This window comes from Nipponia nippon, unplaced genomic scaffold (assembly GCF_047370975.1).
Source record: "Nipponia nippon isolate SJK-2023a ecotype South Korea unplaced genomic scaffold, ASM4737097v1 scaffold_4, whole genome shotgun sequence".
Taxonomy (NCBI): Eukaryota; Metazoa; Chordata; class Aves; order Pelecaniformes; family Threskiornithidae; genus Nipponia; species Nipponia nippon.
The window spans coordinates 16,626,357-16,650,723 of record NW_028262358.1 but is presented as its reverse complement, the minus strand read 5'-3'; the positions used below and the strand labels follow the sequence as shown (position 1 = coordinate 16,650,723).

Below are 24,367 nucleotides of genomic sequence, written 5' to 3'. Positions count from 1 at the left end.
TTCTCACACTAAATCCAAAACACAGCACTATACCAGCTACTAGGAAGAAAATTAACTCTACCCCAGCTGAAACCAGGACATCTGTCCATCATTTATGGGCCCTCTATTTTATTGCCTCTCTTGGGAGAAACCGGCAAGTCTCACATGTTTCTTCCTTAAGTCACTTCAGAGACTTTACTGTTCAACTTTGCATTAAAAAAAATTCCAATCTAATAACTTCCTCTGGCTTTCATATGTGTATGTGTGTATATATATATATATGTGCTTGCAAAACCATACTGCAAAAAAGGGACATTTCAACAGACTGGTCAAAAGAAAGAAAAACTGTGCAAAGAAATAATACACTACCTGCATGCAAAATTATTTGTAACAGAATTGCAGATCCTCTAGGTAAAGAGCATGGAGACATAACTATTAGAAATTATCTAAGTCTGAAGCAATGCCCATATATAAACAAAACCTGAGCACCAACTATTCAGATCAAATGCTGAATACCAAATCGAACCTAATACTTAAAGACAATTTTAGCTAACATTAAATAAAAGAAGTCTTAAAATAATTATTGATTTATTCAAGACAGACATAGGATGTTGGTACTACCCACAGGAAAAAAAAAAAAGGCAAATGTTTTTTGAATAAACCTTCTATACTAGCTTATTAACTGAACGCAGTCCCAAGAGTTATTTCATTAAAGAAAGTGATTTGCAGTCTATGAAGCAGGCGTGCCTTTGAATGAAGCTTTGTTCTTAATAACAGTAAGTGAGCAGAAAGGCTTCACACATTGCTGTCACTGTTATGTTTAGAGAAACCTCCAGTATATAATATGGTTGTATCACCTACATTTTGAAAAGTTCTGATACATGTCTGATGTTCAACAAAACATCAAACAACATACTGTTGTAGATGGGTCCTTACCAGCCATACATAAAAGCACATTGAACACTGCAACGTGAAGTAATTAACCTGAGCGCTACTCATATACATATAGCACGGAAACTATTGCAATCATCGTTTGCTGCAGCAGCAGGACCGATACTTTGCTGCAGTACCCTGGGGGGGGTCTGCAAGCGTAGCAGCACATTTAAGCTGTGTTTTGTCAGAGGTGGCTGCCTGCTTTGGGTTCCCACCGCTGGGAGAGGAGAGTCACACCTTGACTCAGTCTACCTTCCTTTTCTTCAGCTCTAGGGAATCATACACAAAAGTGAAGAAATAGAATGTGCTTTCTGAAAGGAAATTGTGTAAGCCGAGTATGTAAAACACACAGCACTTCAGTCATAGAAATTCACGAAAGGAAACGGTGAAGAAGATCTTCAGGCTTACCACAGCTTCAGTGAATGATAAGGGGACTGAACAGCTATCGCTTTCTTTTCACAGGAGAACAACAGCTCTCAGCACAATGCAGGGATTTCTATCCCGGAAGGCTGCTGAAAATCAGTAGTGCCTGTAACACCCAGGCCTTTTCAGCCATCCTCAATGCAGAGAAGTGTGTAACAGCTACGTGACTGTACGGTTATGGGTCACCATCTCTGCAACAGCCTCTTGTTCCACCCGGGTGAAACAATCCCATTTCTGTATAATCCTGATGTAATGATGTTTGTTTAGTGTGCTGGGAGGCACGGAGGGGGAACAGCAGACAGATACAGAGTATGAGACAGAACCAACCACTGCTTCATATGAGAGGACCCTTCCTAAGAAAGCGGTTGGAAGAAAGAGCCTGTGACTGCAAGGGAAATTTCTCCAACAACAAATCACTGGCTAAATTTGGGGGTGACTTTGCTCAGCAACCATTAGATACCATGTCTCATGTTATGCAGAGGGATGTTTTAAAAATATTACAGCACTAATGTGACACGAGCGACATATCAGGAGAAAAGAAAAGCAGCATGCTATGAAAAAATGGTAATGTTTTATCAAGGTAATGTTTGCTCTACTTGAAAATGAAAATTCACCATATTTAAAAAAATGCAATAAGGCAGAATTTGAGACTGGATAACACCAATTTAGGTTAAAAAAACACATAATAAAGTAAACTTTGTAATAAATGAGCTTGGTCATTTGAACATGAAAGAATGACAAAATTGAAGCTGCAAGTGGCCTCAGATCCTTTTTTCCCCAAACTGAACTTAAAAAGAAACTTTGATTTGCAACCAATCAATCAACTATTTAAATAAGTGTCTTGAGGTTCTTTGGATACTACCAATGTTGTAATTTAATTGACAAACTTTTTTTTCCCTGTGTGTACACACTGTACGGGGTATTTTCAAAGCAGTGCTCAAGGTTTTAGGCACATCCCACTGGCTTAATGGAAATTGCATTGTTTAACTTCCTTTTTTGAGGGGCTGGAAACCTATCCCAGTCAGCTTTCACACTGAACAACAAAGAAAGGATGTCAATGGAGGGGTGCCAGTGTGGGAAACTTGCAAGTTTCTGTTAATTCTTTAAAACTCTGTTGGCAAGTCAAAATAACAATTAACAGAGAGAAATGGAGAGGGTCCCCTCCATGCTGCTTCTTCTCAGGTAATACCTGTGAAAGGCTAGGCTTTGCAGCATGTCTCATGACCAAAATGCATCATACAAGGCTGGATGGGGCCTCTTGAAGCTAATCCACCGCAGAGCTAAAGACAAAGCAGCCCATGCAGAAGTCTGTCTTCTCAGGACTGTGTAGTGCAGTAGACATGAAGTATCATTTCTGATCAGGTCCAGGCATTTTTATGCCTGTAGTTTCTCAAGCAACTGGTCAAGATTTGCCTTTGGTGACCCAGTGTGCTACAAACTGCCTGTGTGAACCCTTCCTCTCTAACGAATGCTAACAACAACTAACAGCGAGTCTTATCCTCTGAGCTTGACACAAAGCTCTGGTTTCAGAGGTGAATTTCTCTGTAGACTAGAAAGCTAACAACAGTCGCTGTTATTTAGGAGTTCAATGGCAAGGCTGCATGCAGAAAAGCGTGTATTTCTTAAGTAACTTACACGTTAAGGATACTCTGATACAGTATCTGTATATAGAACTGTCTTGGATAAGATTTTCAAAAACATTGAAGTAATACAGAAACATTAATAGTTTAAGGGAACTTTTGAAAACCTCATCCTAAGCACACATTCATTTTGTTTTTCTTTTTAATTTTTTCTTTTTAAACACAAAATGGGGGAAAACATGGCTCTGCATTATGCAACAGAAGACCAGGATGCCACCAGAACTCATGCAATTTGGCTTCTCTGTGAGCTTAATGTCCTTGAAATCTTTCTGCAATGACAGATTTGACTAAATTGGTCAAGGGATTCAATATTTATTAAGAGACATAGAGACAACCATGTGATCACATAAGTCATGCGTGAAAACAACAAACCAATCAGCCAACCCAACATGCAGGTATGCTGAAAACTGCATTTCTAAAGCCACCCTACTTATATAACTTCAGTGCTCCAACTGAAGAGCCAATAATCAATATGCAAATACTTTGCAGGAGAATGAGAAAGTCAGATGTGATTGGGTAGCAAATACTAAAACATAGCTAGAGAATTTTAGTGTTCACGGTATCCTATTTTAATTTTTAGAGATCCTAGCTGAGTGTCAATTTTAACAAACAATTATATTTTTAAATAATCAATTGAATTATCAAAAATAACTAGAAGAAACTAAAAAAGCATAGTCTGACAGTTTAAACAAAAGAAAAAGGGGAAAAAAAAGGGCATGGGTTTCATGCACCTAGCTAGTTTTCTGTCTACCTGCAATTAAGATGTGAGCACTTCCACAACTACCATATTTGCACAGAGATCCTAGTGCAAATGAGATTTGTCCTTAACACTTCCCTGGGTTCTGTCACCTAGCAAGCATGTATGGGTGCTGAGCACTGTGATGCTGGAAGCTGTGGGATTCATTTCACACTAGTGAGCATCTGTTGAGTCAAATCCTTGTGATTTACCAGACCCCTGGGGAAGAGCTTTGCCTTCTGGGGACAGCGACGTCTGGACTGGTTGGTGTGAACGTCCAGAGGAAGAAGCGGCATCAGCGCAGAGGCACAGAAAGAACGCAACCCCTATGTATAAGAACAAGCATTGCAAACCATACAGTGGATAATTTTTTTTAAACCGAGATGGGTAGAAAATACTCTTCCTCCTATTAACTATGTTGATTTAATGATTAGTGTGTCTCCATAAAATATATTCACATTTATTAGCCTGTGTAAAGATCATGTACTCAACTACCATTCTTAAAATTGAACTCTTTCCATGGAAAACACCCCTGTCTTTTTCAAATACTTGTTTTTATCTGGCAGGTGAAGGTGCTGAGCCAAGCCTGTCATTGTCCCTGCTACGATGAATACCATTTAAATCTGCTGCTTCAGTACACATAAAGAAACATACCCTTCACCTGATATATGCCCTCCAAGGCATCTGACCAAATTTCAGCTCATCAATTTAATATGAAGTCAATTTAATTCTGCTTGACCAAAAATCAGTGCCTATTGTTCCAAAACATGCAATCATCTCACAGTATATTGCAATTGCTGGTTAAGTGGCTTAGTGTTATTGATAAGAGCCCACTCTGATGAGAACAAAGAGAACTGCCAGAATCCCTTATAAAAAATAAAAAAAGCTATTTTGCACACAACTTTCAGAAACGGTTTGCAACGCATGAGAGCAGAGGCTGCTCTGTGTATGGGTTGTCATAATCAAATCCTTAGAAATGGATGAGAAATGAGCATATTATTCTTGATTTACTATCACTTCATTTATGATTTCCAGTTAATACAGATCCACAAAAAGCCATGCCAAAGAGATACTAAAGGCCTGATTGTGCTATCCTAATTCAAGCAAAACCCATACTCAATGTCCTTTTGAAGCCTTTCCGCTTCTGCCAACTCTTGCAATTTTTATTGCAAGCCTTGCAGTACTTGATGTTTTGCTTAACATTCCAGCTCCTGGAGTTATACATGTGAATCTCCTTTATTTTCAAAGAAGTTTATGGCTTTCATGATCGAATAGATAAACTTGCAAATGAGACTTTTAAAAAAAGTGTCAAAAATAAAAGACAAAAAGAACAAAGAACTTAACTGCATCATTTTGCTGAATAACTTCATAAAGAGGATGATATTCTTAGACCAAATTAATGATTTCTGAGACTCAGTGCATACAGCTCACCAGAAGTTAACAACACATAGCTGCATATTTTCACTTAACAGAAGTCCTGTTCTTGTAACACTTAAGGTTGGGGATTTCTTTGCATGCTCATAAAGGTATGCAAAATTTTGAGCCGCCTCCCGTCCAGTGTTGGGGGGAGCAAAGGACTTCTCCTTCAGTCCTCACCTCCTGTGCCAGTGGCCATGGGTACCCCCAGGTGTCAGTGGCAAAGTGAGGAGCAAAGTAGAGAAAACCTCTCATCGATCACCCAACTGGTGCTGATTTTGCACCAACTGCCCAACTGGGACAAACTGGGCAGCCCAGTCCTTAAATTGCCTGCTCCAGAGTCTACTGCAAGCTATGCGGTAATCCTACAGGACAGCTGTAGCGCGGGGGTTGCTATCTGAAGATCCTGGATCAAAAACCAGGCAGTAAACTATCCCTCCCACAACGGCTGCAAATCTGCTCATTGCTTGTTAACATTGAAACAGCGCAATGCTTGCTTTATTTCCCTCTTCCTCCCACCTCCTAATTTCCTTTTTTTTTTTTTCCTTCTTACCTGATACCTTTTGTTTATTCTGTAAGATATTTGAGGCAGGGGCTGTCACTTCCTATGTGTTTGTGCAGTGCCTTGCATGAAGGCTGACAGCTCTAGATGCCATTATAATAAAGGGCGGGGGGGGATTTTTAAGGCACTAAGGAAAATGAGGCGTTCACCTACCATTGACATTCAATAGGCTTTGAGTACCTTTCTTCCCTTTGAAAAATCTACATTTACAAGTATAATAATTAAGATGTCTGTCATCACCAAAACATCCATTGTTCAAATATGACACAGCCTCCAAGTAGGGAAAACCTTCATTTATAGCAGAGTCACTAACAAAAAGCATTTTTTTTCAGTAGTGCTAAGACCTCATTTGTCTAAAATCATGCACAACAGTATTCAACATACTTTCTGGAAGTATCATGTCTATCTTGTATCATATATTTCATTAGTTAGATATCTGCTGAGAAGCACACACTCCATCAATTTAAGCGCTAACATTGTAGATTTTTTAAAAGAACATTTCCTATAAATAGAGATTTAAATGATCTTCTTTAAGTATTGTAATCTTTAATTGAATTCAATACCTCTGCAAATGGAGCAAACAATTTCTGACTGATTAGATCATTTGCTTCTATTCTATTTCAGACATGCACTGGTTTGCAATAATGTAAGGTTTTTCATTAGCAATTGCTGTTCAGCTGCATATTTTCTTCAGTAACTTAATTAATGCTAGAAAGGTAATTTTTCTTCTTGTGCATTACAATATGTCAATGTAGTTGACACTCTTGCAGAGGTTATATATAAATACAAATCAGAAAAAAATATAAAGGACAAAAATGAAAGGGAATGCAGAAATTAAAAGTAGATTTTCCATGAGAGGGTGAGTGCCTTCATCTCCCAGTGACATCAAGATGGAAAGTGATTAGTCAACACCCTGCAGGACAGACCCATGGGAGTCCTGTGGGTCACTAGCACAGAAATTATTACATGCAGGTAGAATAAGAAAACAGGTATTAACGAAGGGAAGAAATTATGTCCTTAATTTGATTTAGTAGCTTCCTAGGTCTGAGTTTGTTGCACGAGTAACATAGCATCCTGCAGACAAATTTCAGCTTTGATTTTGGGATGTTATCACTCTCTTCAAATCAAATCACAGGCCTGATTGCAAACTGCTTTCCAGTGCAGTCCCTGACTAATGAAGTGTATAGTCATAATGACAACACAGACCCTACCAGGCAGGATATTTAGACATAGCTGAAGTAAACCGCTGTGTATTACTAATGGCAAGAAGGACTCAGTTATAGACGCAGGATGCCATGTGCTGTAATAGCATTAACACTGAATGCTTTCCTCAGAAGTGTTGGTTTCAGGCTCTTAGATACAGGAATATTCCTGCCAAGTTGTTTCAAATGGGCTGCATCAAGGACTCGCATCAGCCAGGCTAACAGGTGAGAGGTTGATCTAAACCTTCACCCTCAGAATGTGCTTTGGTGAGATGCTGTGCACCTCTGGATGCTCCTGGAGCCTGCCTGAGGCTTGTGATGGTGGGACATCAAAGAGCAGGTGCTGACAGCATTGTAGTGTAGCCAGCTCAGCCAGGAGGGGACAAGGGAATGGCATTATGGCTTTGAGGTCACTCTGCTCCAGTGGCAGCGAAGTGCTCTAAATAAATTGTGTAGACGCTCTGATAAAGTCAGTAAGGGCCACAGCTTGTTTCAGGCACCACAGTCTAGAAACAGAAGATCTGTGGAAGATCTTTTTGCCTAATCATCTCTTTCCTCTCTTCAGAAAAAAATTATACCTCACCATAGTTGTTAGCATAAGAAATTTTTTCTTCCCCAAATATGCCATTGGAACACCTCAAATAGAAAAATCTTAGTGGCTAGACATCCAAACAAGTGAGTAAATCATACTGGGAAATATTCCTGGAATACTGGGAAATATTCCTGGAAGCTGAGACCAACTGGCAAAGCAACTATACCAGTAAACTCCCATCGCCCACAAATCATGCAAGGTGCCAACTGGGAATGCTCCCTGTGACATTCTTCCTCCCAAATTGTGCCTGGGAGGTACCTGAGAGAGTGGCAGAGGCCAAAAGCATGCTGGGAACTGTTAGAACAGTTTAACTTAGTTTAGTTTTAATTTAGTAGCATTATTTTAGCCCAAATTCTTCCACGCTATGAGGATGTCCTGCACTTTTAGATGCAGATCTTCCTCTGTGCAAATTTGATGAGGTCTTACATTTCATTGCTGCAAAATACTGAGGTCAGAGTAGGTGGATAATAAAGTGGGAGATACTACTTAAAACAGAATTAATAACAAAGAAAATTTATTGCCCGTTTAATAAAAACACCGTAGGTTACTACAATAATCATTAAAAGAACTGCAACATATGCTCTACAATGGATGCCATTTTTTGGAGGCAGCTGGTTCCATGTGTCTCTAGTTGGGTTATATTGCCCCTTTTTTTTCCCCTTTGGATTCTCATGCATTTTAAATAAACAAGGAACATGCATAAAACCTGTGTTTATTTGAAAATACAAGTCAAAATGTTTTTTTTTTAAAAGCTCACTTTTAACTGAAATGTTCTGCTTCTTCATACAAAATAACAATTTTTGCTTTTACATCACTGTAGTTTTCAATCCATAGTATAAAGCGTACCAAAATACTACAGACAGAAAAGCTGAAGTGTTGAGTTTGATGCCCCGATCGAATTCCAACTGTGAGCTGAGGTTTTACACAGAAAACAGACAACTGGACCTCATCCTCCCTGTCTAATCAGCATGTTCTCCTCCATTCTTGAGAAAATTAACCTCATTCATCATGTCGTGCTCCTGTTCCTCCCTACGGCTCATGACGCTTTCTTTGCTCCTTGTCCTGCTTCTGGATCCTAGAGTGCAGCTGTCATGGCTTGATGGTACAGTGGCCGCACAAGCAAGCATGTGAACCAAGTGAATATAGCAAAAGCTTTTAGCAGTGTACCTTTTTTTTGGTTTGATTTTTTTTTTAGGCAGAATAAAAATAAAAGAATCTTCTCTGCCACAGAAATGTCCTTGTAAGTTTTAGGCTTTTAAAGGACAAAGTCTGAATGCTGTTATTCAGGGTAGCCACGAGATGAAGGTACTTAATTCACTCACCTGTTTTTCCCCCTCCTTTTCCCGATAATTAAATTCCCCCACATGTACAGAGATCCTGACAAAACCTGAAAGCTACTAAATATATCACTAAATTAACGAGATGCATATAACTTCAACAAACAGTAAACAACAGCCTCTGACTTGGAGCCTGAGTCTCCAAGGGTGCAGAGTGCTCTTAATCCCCTCTGCTGCCACTGCCTCTTATGAGGAATTCTGCCCAAGATGATCAACTATGCCACTAGAGAAACTGCTAATTCCTTCTTTTCCAGCCTCTTCCAACTTTTGCCTTCACACCTCCTTCCCGTTCCCTCTTCAAACTGGGTCTCTTTTCTCTATCTCATGGATAAAGTCACCACTTCATTTCATTATCTCTAATTCCAGACATCCTGCATTCCGACACTGAAAATAATCTATATAAGTCATCAAAGGAAGAAAGAGTATTTAAAAATATAGACCACTATGAAGATGGATGACAGGGCAATAAAAATCAGAACTGGTAAGTTTGCCTAATTTAGAAGAACAGCAAAGTCCTTACTTTCCCTCTAAATGCTGATCAACATCGCATCCATGAGCCATGTATGGTACAGAACTTTTATCTGTAATTCATGCATTTCTTCAAAAGGAACAATTTCATCTGCAGAGTGAACGCGATACAGGAAGCCACACTCAAAGACGGGCAAATATTTACAAAAGGAGAGGAAGCTGACTAACCTGACCAATAGGTTCTTTTGTCGGAGTCTTTCCTCTTCTAGCGGTGCTTGTGGCCAAAGTGGTGGTTGTTTCCATGACTGATGTGGACATCTCAGACTGCATCGCTGTGGCTGTGGACTCAGTTGTCATAGAGGAAGGCACTTCACCAACAAGTCTTACATTTCCTTCTATCACGATGTTGGCATCATTTTCTGCTGCCATATTCAGAACTTTCAAGCCATTGTAGTAAAGACCAGAAAGCTGGCCTTGGAAAGGATGGCCACGTTCCTTGCCTCCAATTTTTATGGTTGCTTGGCTATTGAAGATTGTGAGCTGACGCCCTGTGAAGATAACATTATATACATGCAAAAATGTTGACTGTGAACACTATACTCTACACAAGTGATAACAGATTTTCATGGGGTGAATAATGAGAGCAATAAACTATAAGAAAGGATTTGACTCATAATTCATTGCTTTTTAATGAGGTGTCCATGAAATGCATAAATTTTGAGAGCATTTGCATTTTTCTTAATTTACGACGTTTGGGGATTTTTTTTTTTTTTTTTTTTTTTTTTTTTTTTTGCTAAAAGGCCAATCAAATATATTTGCAAATGTGTTTAGCACTACAAATGGTACCCGTTCGCCCTTTTACCTGAAAGCAGTGTTAAGCTTTTTGGTGTGTGTCAAGAATGCCAGGTTTCTAATTCCTTAAAATTACTTTTTCTTCAAGTCTGCCAACATTTCAATATTTTTTTCCACGCAATACAGCATAGGGCCTACAGCTTTAAGTATGTACATGTCAGTTTATGTATGTATAGACATATAAGGATATGTATATACACACAGAGAGAGTTTATATATATACCAACAAGTCACTAGGTCCAGTGAATTTTAAAGAATATATTATGCAGTAATCTGTCATATCTCTATATAAGTGATTAAAATATTTACATTTTAAATTAAATGTTTCCTTTTTGTATTTAAATGTTTATTTTCCTTCAACATCCACACTGAAAAGAAACACATGGTTCACACTGAGTATCTCAGAGGCAGATTCAAAAATAAATGTCTGATTGGCTTTCAGCAAGGCTATCGATTAAAATAAAAGATTTTAGATGTAAAAGCGGCTTCAGAAATGATACACATACCGATGGAGAAATCATGGCACATTTCCATTAAACAGAGAAATCCTCAGCAACAGTACCACTCTTAGTAAACAGAATAGTCACTTTAGCAGATTGGTTTCTGCTCACAAAAAGCATGCACACAACTTTAAGTTCTGTTTAATTAGTGTTTGTTCCAAAATCCCCTTAGAAGGTTGCAAACGTTAAAGGGACTTCATTTTGATTGGCAATTCATATTGCCCACTATTTAAGATACCTACAGTTTAAACAAATTTTTTTCAGGACCATAATGAAGATATCATAACTACATATATTTTTAGTTAATAATTTAGATGCTGGAACATGTAATATAATCTATGAATGATTTATAATTTTTGGTTAATGTTTGCTATGAGTACCTTCATAGATTGAGTTAGTGGATTATATTTAACAGTCCCTTTAACCTTAAGTTAACAGGGTAAGATTATTAAACAGCTGGTACTTCTAGAAATGTATAGAAATTATTATACAAGGTATGCAAATATTACTCTATATTTTACTTTTTAAAATTTGTTTTTAATTTAGTTTTACTGAAATTTATTTTTTATGTTTATTAGTGTTACAATGAAGTACTACTTGGTTATGTTCAAATTATTTTTTTATTTGAAGTTTTAATCAATGTTTTTTACCTTTGTCGAGTAGCCATTCATCAACTACTCGACCAAGTCGATATGGAATTCGCTGTCTAGCAATCGCCAGGCGCTCGTTATCATTGTTTCCTTTAAAGTTTAAAGAGACATTTCATTGGTTAAAATCTGTAAGGTCAAAGGTTAAAAGTTAATACTTAAAGCTTGAGCTATACAGTTGCCACATGATTTTTTGAAATTTGGAATTTTAAAAAGTGCTACCTAGAACATTTCATGGTTCAGACTTTTCATTCATTCATTTATTTTATTTTAGCAAACAAAATTATTCCTATGTTAATTGAAAATTAGAAATCTGCATTTGAGCTAGGTTATTAAACTTATGTTATAGACAGACCCAAAAAACAAATTTAAACATCATCGAATGGCTTTACAAAAAATGATCATTGACCTCAGGGTTTTGTCTTTTTTGATGTTTCTTATTAACTAGTTAAACATGTTCAGGTGAAACAGGTTTAAGTTTTCAAAAGACATCCAACCTCTCACTCCAAGTTAGTCATTTAAAGAAGAAGAACACAACTCTTAATCACCACCTAAGGCACACTTACTTCTGCTGTCTACAAATAGACCTGCTGTAACTTATTTCCTAGTCAAAAAAAAAACATTCTTATTTGCTTCATTTAAACAAATTCCAGAGATTCAAATATATGGTACAGAACAGACCAGGGTATTCACCATTTGTACATTCTCATAGAGCATGTTGACAATGTCTTGAAGGAACACCAAGGCTTTGACAAAAGTGACTTGCTGAAAGGTAGCCTGGTTCTGAAATGTGGAAGTGCTTTAAAATTTAGCAAGAGGTCATATGTAGTGGGGTTTTATAAGTTAAGAACTAACCAGAACTCAGCAATGCAAAACACAAACTTGTCATATTTGCAAGTCATATCTATTCTCAGTCTGTGCAGATATCTTTGACTTCTTTAAATAAAACAAGGAGATAAAATAAGGCTGGTACAGTCAGAAAAATATCAGATAACAAGGAATAATTAGCAAATCACTTTAAATATTTATTTCTAATTATAGCTTTTTGTGCTTGAATGATACAGGTGTGATCCCTCAGAAAACCATTTCTTCTACTTAAAACTTTTCTTAGGAGAATGGTAAACCTAAATATTTCCTTCAACATACAGGGTTTTGGTGGCAGTAGTACTTTAGACCAACAATACCTTTTTCTTCCATTGTATTGGTTCATATTAGTAAAGAACCTGAGAGATAAGAAGAGCCAGATGAGTAAAAAGCAGCCATTCCTAATTCAGGTCTGAATCCAAAGTCAATCTTACTAGCTCAAATGTGCATACTGTCCTTTGACTTCAAAACCCACCAACGAACCAAATCCTGTATCTGTAGTGGAAATGTAAGTACAGGATGCAGTAGCCCACATAGTGCTCAGAAATTCATTTTCTTGAGCTAGAAGGACCCTACTGCTTATTATCAAACCAAAGTATTATCCAAATTCAGAAAATCAATGTTCCAGTTTGTCAGACAATTATCCCCACTAACAGCATCACAAGCCATAACAGGCTTGGAGGGAAGAATCAGTACCATAGCTCCCAGAAATAGCAAGAGCAACAGCTTCTGTGCTAAAAACCATGGTGGTTTTCTGCAGATACTTATTCTGCAGTGACATGAACTGCTACTTTCCATGTTTCATGTATCCCTCATTTGGTTTAACATGGACATAGTTCAGTATGCCAAAAGCTGATCTATTTTCTTTCGAGAAGATGTCCTTTTCCTATTCACTTTCCAAGGTAGAATCATAGAATGGTTTGGGTTGGAAGGGACATTTGAAGATCATCTACCCCAACCCCCCTGCCATGGGCACGGACATCTTTCACTAGGTCAGGTTGCTCAAAGCCCATTCAACCTGACCTTGAACACTTCCAATGATGGGCCATCCACAACTTCTCTGGACAGCCACTGAAGTTGGTTACACAACTTCTCTGGGCAAATATGCTATGTGAACTTCTATATGCATGTCAATATTAAAAAGTGCATGGGTGTATATATAAAAATATATACATTTTTTTATAGGTATATTTTGCTCTATTCTCAACTTTCAGAAACATTCTCTGTAAAACAATATTTTACTGAAACTTTCCTTTTTCTGCCTTTCCAAGAAACTGAAAATTTAGAATAAAAGGCTTCAGAACACAACTCTTGTGAGAATACAGAATGTCTTAAAATTTTTTTTCCTGTTATGATATTTAAAATTACTGCTCTTCATCCTGGGCTCCTTCACTTACAACAAACTTCCTGTGACTAAATGGAAATTTGAGAAGTACATGTAAAACATGAGAAATGTCATGTGATCAGCATGGGAAGAAAGATAAGCTGTGTGATCCTCCATGTTTCTGTTCTGGATTTGTATCTTCTGTTAAAAAAAAAAAAAAAAATATATATATATATATATATATATACACACACACCAGTGAGTTAATAATTTATATTCCCTGACAGCCATTTACTTTTAACACTTATGTTCAGCTTTTCAATAAGATGTTTCTACAGTTTTTATTAGGCATTATCAGTTGATTCACTGAATAAGTGAGTGAACTTCCTATTTCTAAAAGGTTTCCTTAACGTAAAACAAATTAATCATGAGGTTTTGTTGCTGTTGGGCATGGTTTTTTAATCTATATTTAAAAAAAAAAAAGGAGGGGGAGGTGGGCAGGATTCTTTGGAACAATTTATCCTTTTCTTATAAATGACATAGTAGAGGTTTGTGGGCATAAGGAATCTATTAACGCAATGGAAAGAAGTCTCATGGATGTAGATCGTCATTCACTCATCAGATTCACCCACTATTACTCACTGGATGCATTTCATGAACAAATGCTCCCTAGACCTCAGAAGAGCCATACAGTCAAGTTGAAATGACACACTGTTCACCATTGCATATGTTGGGAAGGCATTAAACTCTATGTTGTTTATTCAACCAGTGGGTGTAAATTAGGTGCATCTGGTAGAAGGACCCTCTGCAGTTCCCAGTCTGGATCCCTAACACTATGGCATCTCTCTACTGTAATTCCATTATGAACACAGGATTTACCCTCGACAAAGTTTATTGCTGCCTCCACTTTCACTACTTGGCAGCCGCTCCAGGACCTCTCTATGGTGATCGTGGAAACTCCTCTGTGAATTAACAGCATAAATTTAGTCTTGGCCAGCTTATACATTTCTTTGAATGAGTTCATTAAAAAGTCCATGCAGTATGTACGGTTTTTGAGATATTGCACCCTATTATAATGTGATTTATCTATAAATTATATTTTATACTAACTGCAGCAGTCTTGCACCACTGGGAGCAAAACACAAATGAAAAGCAAGGAAATAACCATTTGATTTGTAAAGGTCACACAAAAAAATAATTGCTGATTACATTAGCCCATCCCTCATCAGAGGAAAAGTGCACTGTCAAATGCATCTCAATTTGACACTATCACATTAGCTTAAATTCTTCTAGTATATAATATAAATGGAAGGGCTAGGGGGAAATGGTTTGGAACTTATCCAGATTTAGTTTCAAGGAGAACACATAGATTTAGTAATGATGAAACTAGTAGGCACATAGGTAACTTAACAACTACACTTAAAAAAAAAAAAAAATATTCATAGCATTGAAAATAATGGAAATGATATTAAAAGCAAGAAACACCCCATTATCACATTGTGAAAAACACACATCTTTTTCTTCCCAAACAGCTGGCTTGAGTCATACACTCAAGCTACAATCAATCTGGATAGCCCCACTGAATTCAGTAAAACCATGTGCATTTACTTCAGCTGGTAATCTTATCTCCAGTAGGGAAAACATAAATACCACATATTGTTTTTCTTGGGAGTATTCAGTGCACATTTTTCATGCTTCCTTTATTTATGCTTGTTTTTACCAATATGGTGAACCACAAGGAACTTCTTCAGTAAAAACACTTCCAAGAAGGTTAATAAATATTTTCATACTCTAAATAAACTTGTGGCTTTGAGATTTTATTTCTGTTACCTGTCTGAAAGATTAAGTGCTCTGGCAGGCATGCTTTTCAACCGTAATTCATAAAAAACAACTGATATGCCTAAACTTTTAATTGTAGACAGCTATGTGACTCTCCAGCATGACACTTCCTGGTTATATGGCTGAGATTTCTTTGATTAAAAAAAGCTAGGTAGAAATGATTCATCCAGGATGTGCACTGTGACATTGTCTAACCTGATTGAATTCTAGATGGCTTCGTTCTTCTGCCAAATAGATAATATTTTGTCACAACACAGTGCTAATTCTGTACAGGCAGAAAGGCTTCAAGGGAATAACAATAATTTCAAAGAATCAAGGTAAGCAGAAAGGAGCAGCAAAGGTCAAATCTTTGAGTTGGAGCTAAATCTTGTGGCAAGATTGAGAAGAAGCAGTCCAAGAAAACTTTAATCATACCTTTATATCTATAGGTCAGCTGGGACAAACCAACTATGTGAACTTCACTAATATGTATTTTATCCTTCCTGATTTATTATATTGTCAGTGCTGGAGTGTAATTCTATTTTCTTCTCTGAAATAAAGGTGTCAGTTATTGATGTGAAATAGCAGCATCCTTGAAAGAGAATAAGTAAGAAGGTTGAAAATCGAGAGTCTGTGAAGAACAACCTAGACTAGAGAATATTTTCTTTGAAACAAATCCTTTAACACAATACAAATTCACCTTGTTAGTCTCAGTGATCTGCTAGGGAAATAAATAGCAAAGTGATGAAACTCAGGTCTATCTCCATTTATAAACCCCGCCTCTCCCTAATTTTGCTCATCATGATCTTGACACTGCTATTTCTGAATCATGACTCCCCTGACATCTGCAAGAGGAAGGCAGAGACCCAAATCATTCCTTCAGATGCAGTTAGGGCTGAAACCTGACTGAAGCATCAGCTGCACAGCATGGGAGGAAGCCACAGCAGCTCTATGGTACAGGGGCAAACAGTCCACATAGTGTCTCACATGGCCAGGCTAGGAAACAAAAGCACAATCTTGGTAATGGCCCATACTAAAGTTCATTTGAATCATCTATTACTGTGCACACACACTTGTGTATACAAATATATATTAATGTTGGAATAAACTACAGATGCAAGGACAGTGGTCTAAAATTTGTACAACAGATGATTTTGCACGTGCAGCTTGCCTCGTCCCAGCAAAAGAGGGAAAGATATTTTAAGTGCTATCAATTGCAAGCACAAATTTTTACATTAATTTTGTCATGCTGGTGTTCACACTGGCTCCATGTCCTGGCCACATGTGGATGCTTCCAGTATGATCATAGTTGCAATGTAAACAGATGTTAACAATACAATAGATTCAAACCATAATGCATTTTGAATAGCCAATATACAGACATTCTCTAAAGCTATATTAAGATTCAAATTTAAATAGTCTTTAACTGTCATCTAAGGAATTCAGTGGCAATGTCTACATTGCTCTGTTTCACCAAAGACCCCTTAGAAAGGTCACTCAGGCTAGAGCTTCCCACTCACATGTAAGCTGCAGACCCAGACTTTCCATGCACGGTAAGTAGGGTGTGCTAGGGCATAACCTTACTTCACCTGCCACTGTAAACCTCTAGCAAGCCTTGCTCCTAACAAACTTAGCTCCTAAATAATCTGCAGCACATTCCATCATCTGATCCTGCCTGTTGCCTTCCTAAATAGCCCTACTGTTACCCGCAAGCATCTTGTCCTCAGCGGCCATCAGTAAGTTTGCCTTTCTGCCTGTAAACACAAGATCACCTTTTCCATCACAACCCCCTGGGTCCAGGATATACATGCATGAGACTGGGTTGGATGGGGCAGAGGACAAGAGGTCCAAGTTCACCCCAGGAAATCACTGTGTTTGTGGGTGTCTTACACTGCTCTGACCCAGATTTTTGCTGAGTGCTTACAGACTTGGCTATCTGGTATTCAATCCAGGAATGAGAAAGTTCTGAATGGATCAGATAAAGCTGTGTGTCTTTTTCTGTTGCTAAAATATGCCAGCTCTACCTGTTACAATGTGGAGGCCGACAAGTTGGAAGAGATGGAGGACAGTACAGTGGTCAGCCTCGAAGACTATTGTATGAGGAGTTAAATATCCAGAAGGCTGATTTGGGCCTCCTCCAGTGTTCAAAGGGAAGGTAGACACACAGTTCTAGGATGTGTATTTTTTCCCATTGGACATCTTGAGCAAACCTTACTGTCAGCTTGGTAAGAAAATAAAAGTGCAAAGAAACTCTGAAGTTAGAGAAAGAGCCTGTAGCAAGTAAGTAATGAGTGCAACTTTACAATGCCTTACCTTATTCCAGAAGAGCTAACTTATAAAAAAAGGAAACACCATGAGGTATGACTTCTCCAAACTTTAAAGTGTCAAACCTGGCAAGTTCATATTAAATGACCATAACATAATATGGTCCTTTTCACCCTACAGGGACTCCCACATTCCTTATAATGAATATTAGGTATCCCAAGAGGATATTCTGCTCACAGAATGACTGACAGCAGTCTTCATAGCAAAGTGAAATATCTCATCAGTGGCTTATAACACTGTTAACCACAAAGTAAAACTTAGGTTGCCTTAAAGAAGAATCCAATTATCAGATTTATTGGAAGATGTATGTGTCAGTTGATTCCCATTCCACTGATACTACAGACTGTACCAAAACATCTCGTGTTCACCTGTAAGCTCCTTGTTTCATGCTTGCATATTAAACAAACTAAATCATAGTATTACAACTTTCTACAGGATAAAACTGAGAACTCTCATTAACCTCTCAGGGAGATCTGAACCTTCACTTCAAATCAACTACCTTCCGCCCTGTTTTGTTTTTGATTATTTTTCACTGGATTAATTAGTAATTAAACAAAGAGTATGCTCTTCCTGACTCTCACTTCCTCACTATAATGCAATATCTATCTCAGTTTATGCAGTGTTGGACTGCTTACTTTGAGAGATTGGTGTATTATATCAAAAGCAAGCAAGAGAAGATGAAAAGCAACAAGAAGGAGATAAGAAAACATAGGACTTGTCTGATAAATTAAAGGTCATATTTTGTTATCAGGAGTTTTAAAAAGATCCTTTGTACTGCCTGTGCAGCATTTAAGGAGCTAATATTGTATGGCTGCTGCTAAAATAGGCAGGAAAATTGATAGAAATCATTAAAAAGGAAGATTAAAGTATAAAAAATGAATTGTTATAAGTACAGTACCTTGCCCCACATCACTTCAAGAGTGACATTTTGCAGTTCTCCAAGGTAAAAGGACTATGAACTATTTCTAAATCATAATGACACAGCATTTAATGTTACTTTTCCTATAGAAATTTAACCAGAAGTTGACTGTAAGCAGTTTCTTATTCAGTAGGTTTTCAATAGCTGGAAAATGGAGAATATTTCAGCCTCACTGTATCTAAAATTAGCTAGCTAGGTCTGAGATAGCAACTACTGAATGTGTTCTTCTGACTTTCACCCAGGCAGCAATCTGGATGATCTTGATTTCATGTTAGCAAAGAGCTGCTATATAGAATGTCTCTTGACAGAAATAATACATTATATAAATGAACAATGGCAAATGGAAAACACTGTGCTCAGCTCTACTTCTACATTTTTATTGGTCTGTAACCCCATGAGTATCCAGTATTCAGGTAGAAGCCATCAATAAGAACAGTCTTATTAAATACATGCAAGCCTCCTAATTAAGTTTAGTCACACTGTAAGTTCCGAGGATGGAATAGGGCAACTGTCAAAAGGTCATTGCTCCTATCATTGCATTTCATTGTAGTCAGTGAAAGGGTTTGGGAAATTCTATGTATTTTTTCCATATATTATTTCTGGACCATTTGCAACACGAAAAGTTATCTGAAACAATTAAAAAAAATCCTCTGGGATTAAATTCTGCTCTTAGTTATGCGATTTATAAGAAAAAATAGAGTTTAGCCTTCAGTTGTGATCACCAAAGCTACTACAATTGAACTGCTCTAGCAGACTGTTTGGAGGTAATGCAGGGTGCAGTGAGGATAATTTCATGCTTATTACATGACCAGAGAGATAAAAAAATGTAAGAAATCCAAGGCAATCAGCACCAGCCCTCAACAGCACACAAACTAACTTGACTGCAACTGCAAATATAAAAATGTTGATTTCATGTTCTTTCACAAAGCATGAAAATGCTAGATTTAACCACCACTATGCCCCAAAGTCCTGGACCATACAGGTGCTTTGTCACACTCACTACATCTGCCAAGGCTGTGTCAGCTTGTTCTCCTAGGGATTGGCATGATTACACACAAGCCAATGGAAACAACAAAAGTGAGGTCATTGTTTGGACAAGCCTTTGCCAAGCAGAAGAAACCAAATGCACCCATACAGATAGAAAATGGCATTTAAGAGATAAAAGTCTGTTCTGCGTCAGCAGTGCAGCAAAAAAAGTAGCCCTTGGCCAAAGCAAGCTCCAGACTTTCAGTTCTGTCTAAAAGTGGCATTTCAATTTGTGTATTTATGCCTTGCAGACATTTTACTATAAAAGAATAATCTATTTCAAATGGGAAGGTTTAAACTTGTACATATAGGGTTTTTTTAATGCTTTTGGCAAGACATAGAAACAGAAACTGTAAATAATAGAAACAGATGCTCACTGAGATAAAAGCAGAGGAGTGCTTTAGGACTGCAGAACTATAATGAGCAGTCCACCACGCAACAGAAAAATGTCTGTGGGTAGACTCCCAGCAGTGATTTAGTTTTATCTGTTAAAAGGTAAAATAATCTGATTCCCTATTTATACATTAAAATAAAGCTTCACTAATATTTTCCATTTAAATTAATCTGTGATATGTAGCATGTCACTGTAACTTTTTATGAAATACAGCTGATTTTTTTTTTAATCTGCAAAGTGTTTCCAATTAGCTAGGTATTTTCCCCTTGTGATTATGTTTCACGTCAGTTTTTTCTGTAGTCTAACTGAGAAGACTAAGAATTATTGTGAAACATTTTATTTTGCTTTGAGAGTCTGATTTTGAAGAAAATTGAAAACTGCATTGCTCAAATGCTCTGGATTTCTGCATCCAAAGCTTCTATAGTTTCCTTCTTTTATGATTTAGGAAGATCTCAAGGGAGGGAAAAGATAGTTACCATAATATATTTATCACTTTCCTGAAATCTGAGCTTCATGACTTCTCGTATTGTCTGTGTAAAAATTGGAGAAAGACCCACTGCTGAATGAAGCGCCTGTGACAGGGGATAGGTGTGAGCAAGGCTGTCAGTGTTGCTACCAACCACTCCTATGGAAAGTCCATTTCAGTGCACCCTGTTTTGCAAAAGCACTTAAAGACATGCTGAACATCAACCACAGAAGCAATTCTCCAGTGCCTTGCTAAATCATGGCCTGAAAAGGCCTTTGAAGCTACAGATCTCTTTTTGGATGTTTTCAGATGACAGCTGGTGTCAAGGTAGCCTTGGGCAACTAGAAGAGAAAGCCACTGACTCCAATGCCAGATCTAACACATCTGTATCTGACCTGCACCACTTAAATCAAGATATCCCAATTCTTTAAGCTCTTGCCAAGAACACACTTTCATATGAGGAGCTACTCTGTTTTAAAGTTAACAAGGTCACTTTTCAGATGGACAACGCAAAGCTGGCAGCTAGCTCGTGTAGGTCTAAATTTATTGGCTTGACTTTCAGAGTTAATCTGAGTTGAAACACCAGAATGAAAAAACAATCAATACTGAACTATTTAAGTGTATATGAATTTGCAAGGAAATATGTAATCAGTAGTCAACTGTCAATATGTTTAATTTTTCCTTTTCTTTTACAAAAATCCGTTTGCTAATGCAATATCCAAAAAGTAGACTCAAATTCTACTTTGAAACACTTATGAAATGTTAAATGGGGAAAAGAACAACTTTTGAAAGAAAATAGGTCTGCTAGCACAATTTACTTATCCACTTTTTCTCAGGAAACTACTTGACCTTTTAAAAACATACTGAAACTCACTATGTTGAAGAAATTAGATAAGGATATTATATCTTTCCAGCTTTATGAATTCTAGTAGCTTCTCTAATATTATATTAAAATATAATGCAATACACTGTTTAAATTATTTTTATTTTTAAATGACAGTACTGAGAATGATGAAGGATTAAATAAACATCTAATTCTAAGCAGATAATACACTAACAGCTAAAACGTGCAGATAGCTTACTAATAAAATATTAATGCATTCCAGTTTAATAAGCATATTTTCAAGACAAATTTCCAGACTCTAAGAAGGAAGGACTACATCATTCCATCAGTCCACTCTCCACCATCACTCATGAAAGTACTGCCATGGAATCAATAGATCAGATGGGAAAAGGAAACTGCCTACCATCCTTGCTTTTATTAATATGTGCATGGATTTGCCACTGCTTCCAAAGTAGAACACTAGAATTTATAAACAAACTTTCATGGCTAAGGCTGAAGTAAATCCAATTAACATTAAAATACGTCTAACTGCCAGCATGGATTGTTACCATCAATAAAGCACAAGGCTAAAACGTGGTTCTGACAAAGACTGGAGTAACATCCCGTTTTGTTTTCTGCACAGAACATACATGGTGCTCACGTCCACAGAGCGATGGCAGATATGGAGTGTACAGACAGCAGATTATTTTTGACAGACTCTCGCAACATGGCTCATCTCTCCAGCTCAGCTGGAAAAGCTGTACGCAGGCTTACTCCATAGAATTCTCTTTAAGTAAAGTCAGCTACTGGAAAAAATACATGTAACAAACTGTGAGATATCAGATAGAATGGCTAAGCAAGCAGCTAACTAATAATAATTTTCCTAGCTACCAGGGTTCATGGATGTATAAATATATAAAGCTGAGAAAGAGAAAGATGAATGATACATTAGGATTGGGGTAGTATTTTCAGTATTCTCTTTCTGCTTTTTTACAACCACATTCTCAGTTTAATGCAATAGGACTGACATGTTTAAGGCATTGTATAGCTGATATTTAGCACAGTAATATTTCTGGATATAGAAATTAGACCTGGAAACATCCTTTTTTCTGGTCCAACTTGGTTAATTCCTGGGAAGGTACAGTTACATCTTCATTACGAACACAATGCTACCATAGCATTATTCTTATGTTGACAATACACTCCTAATATAGACATAGGCATTATCTGGTCTGCATATCACAGGATATGAATATTGACCCACTTGATCCTGTATTCAGCCATAAAACTATTCTTTGGTTAATTCATAACCTGTAACGGGCTCAAACGGGTCTTCCAGGAAAATACCTTCTAATTTGATGACACACAGTAGAGGAAAATCTCTCAGCAGTGAATTCCAAGGCTCACTGTTGAAATCATGTGCTCTATTTCTTGCATGAATTTCTTAGTTCTGGTTATGGCTTTCTAGGAACAGCTAAAGAGCACTGTAAGCATCTAGTGTTTTCTCCCGCTGAAAGCACTTGTACCGTAATCAAGCCACTGCATAGTTTTCTTTTTGACACTATAAATCAGTTGAGATAGCACCTCTTTTTGGCTTGTGTTACACATGCACCATTTTTTTTTCCATAGAACCACAGACCCCAGGTACAGACTTTGATACCTGTTCCAGAGCTGGTTTCAAAGTGCTGTAAAGGGTGGTAAAATCCTCCCCAATTCTTACATTTTAGCCTTTTGTGCCCACAAGTGATTTCCATAAACTCCTTTGTCACAGCATCACAGGATGTTTCATATGGAGCAACCTGGAAGATGAGATCCCCACAAGTGACTTCTCAGAATTATACATTCCCAGGACATTGGCTACATTGCCATAACCTTCATTCCTTCCTCTTAGACCCATACCTTGGCATTTAGCACTGCTGCAGTGCTTTCTGCAACTTTCTTTCAACCCTCCTGGCTTCCCAAGCAATCATGTTCACACACCATATTAGCCCTGCCCTCATTATTATTTACCACTTATTTTTGTCTTTCTAAGAGTCACACATCATCAGCAATGACTTTATGCAGACTTCCAGGCCACTTACAAAAGTGTTAGATATTTTCAAGCCCAGTACAGAACCCCACTGGACATGTTTCCAGTCAATGAATGCTCCTCACTGATAACTTTTTGTTGTATGCAATGTTGAGGTTATTAGCTCAAGATGACTAATGAAAAATTAACTATATTCATTGCTCATCACTTTTATGAAGAGTATCCATCAGCTGTGGGACTGACAATGATGTGTGTCTGTGATACACAGGCTCCCCAAAGTCACTGCAACACTGAACATTGCAGTGCTGCACCTCTGTGGATGGTAATTTGGCTCATAAAGGATGATTTAAACACACAGGATACCTGTGAGCACCAGAGAAGTTATAAAGGGGAGGAGGAACCCTGAAACTGAACCTGAAACGTCTCTGTCCAAATGCTTCATGTGTACCTTATCCTATCACAGCTTTTTGGAATTGACAGTACAACCATAGCACTGTCTTCAGTCTGAGTTTGTATTTTAGTTCAGACAAAAACACATACGAATTTGCATGAGAGAGTACAGGACTAGGACCCTAAAGTGAGATGCTTAAGAAACCTTTGGTTGAAAATTGCTGTGAGGCAATTGCTGTGCTCTGAAAATGAGAGCATATTTTCAAGACTTAGCCCTATACCCAGCCAGAGTTAAACTTTTAGTACTGTTTGTTCTTTTGAAAAGGGCATATTTATTCTTCTATCCCCATTGTGCAACTGTAATTTTAAACTTTTAAACCAGTAGTCTATTAATGCCCGTCAGTTCTGTAAAACAGAAAAATCAAAATTGTCTTTATATATAGTTAACCCTGGCAACATTGTGTTTCATTCAGTTTTTTAATGTCCACTAAACTTGATGCTGCTCCAGGAAGGCCATTTAACTCCTTATAAATAGTCCACTGAGGAAGATAAACCATTCACATCTCAATTAAACCAATTTGTAAAAGCGTAATTTCACTGCCTTTAATTCAGTTAACTTCTGCTTATAAGGAGTTGAAATCAGGATGTCATTCACAGTGTTTTGTGCTTCTGATACAGTGATGGATGTTTAATTTCTGCTTC

General features: G+C 37.5%; 1 protein-coding gene across 26 annotated transcripts in view; it reads right to left on the bottom strand.

The window, feature by feature from the left end:
- NRXN1 (neurexin 1) overlaps window positions 1-24,367 on the bottom strand; it is a 725,925-nt gene that overhangs the window by 90,827 nt on the left and 610,731 nt on the right. For 14 of the 26 annotated variants that reach the window (XM_087774526.1, XM_087774528.1, XM_087774532.1 and 11 more), the window contains 2 exons: window positions 11,291-11,380; window positions 9,517-9,836 (listed from right to left, as the gene is read on the bottom strand). In XM_087774526.1, coding sequence (XP_087630652.1) covers window positions 9,517-9,836; window positions 11,291-11,380 — 410 coding nt within the window. The remainder of the gene's footprint in view (window positions 1-9,516; window positions 9,837-11,290; window positions 11,381-24,367) is intronic. The other 12 variants (XM_087774537.1, XM_087774538.1, XM_087774541.1 and 9 more) reach the window with 1 other exon arrangement.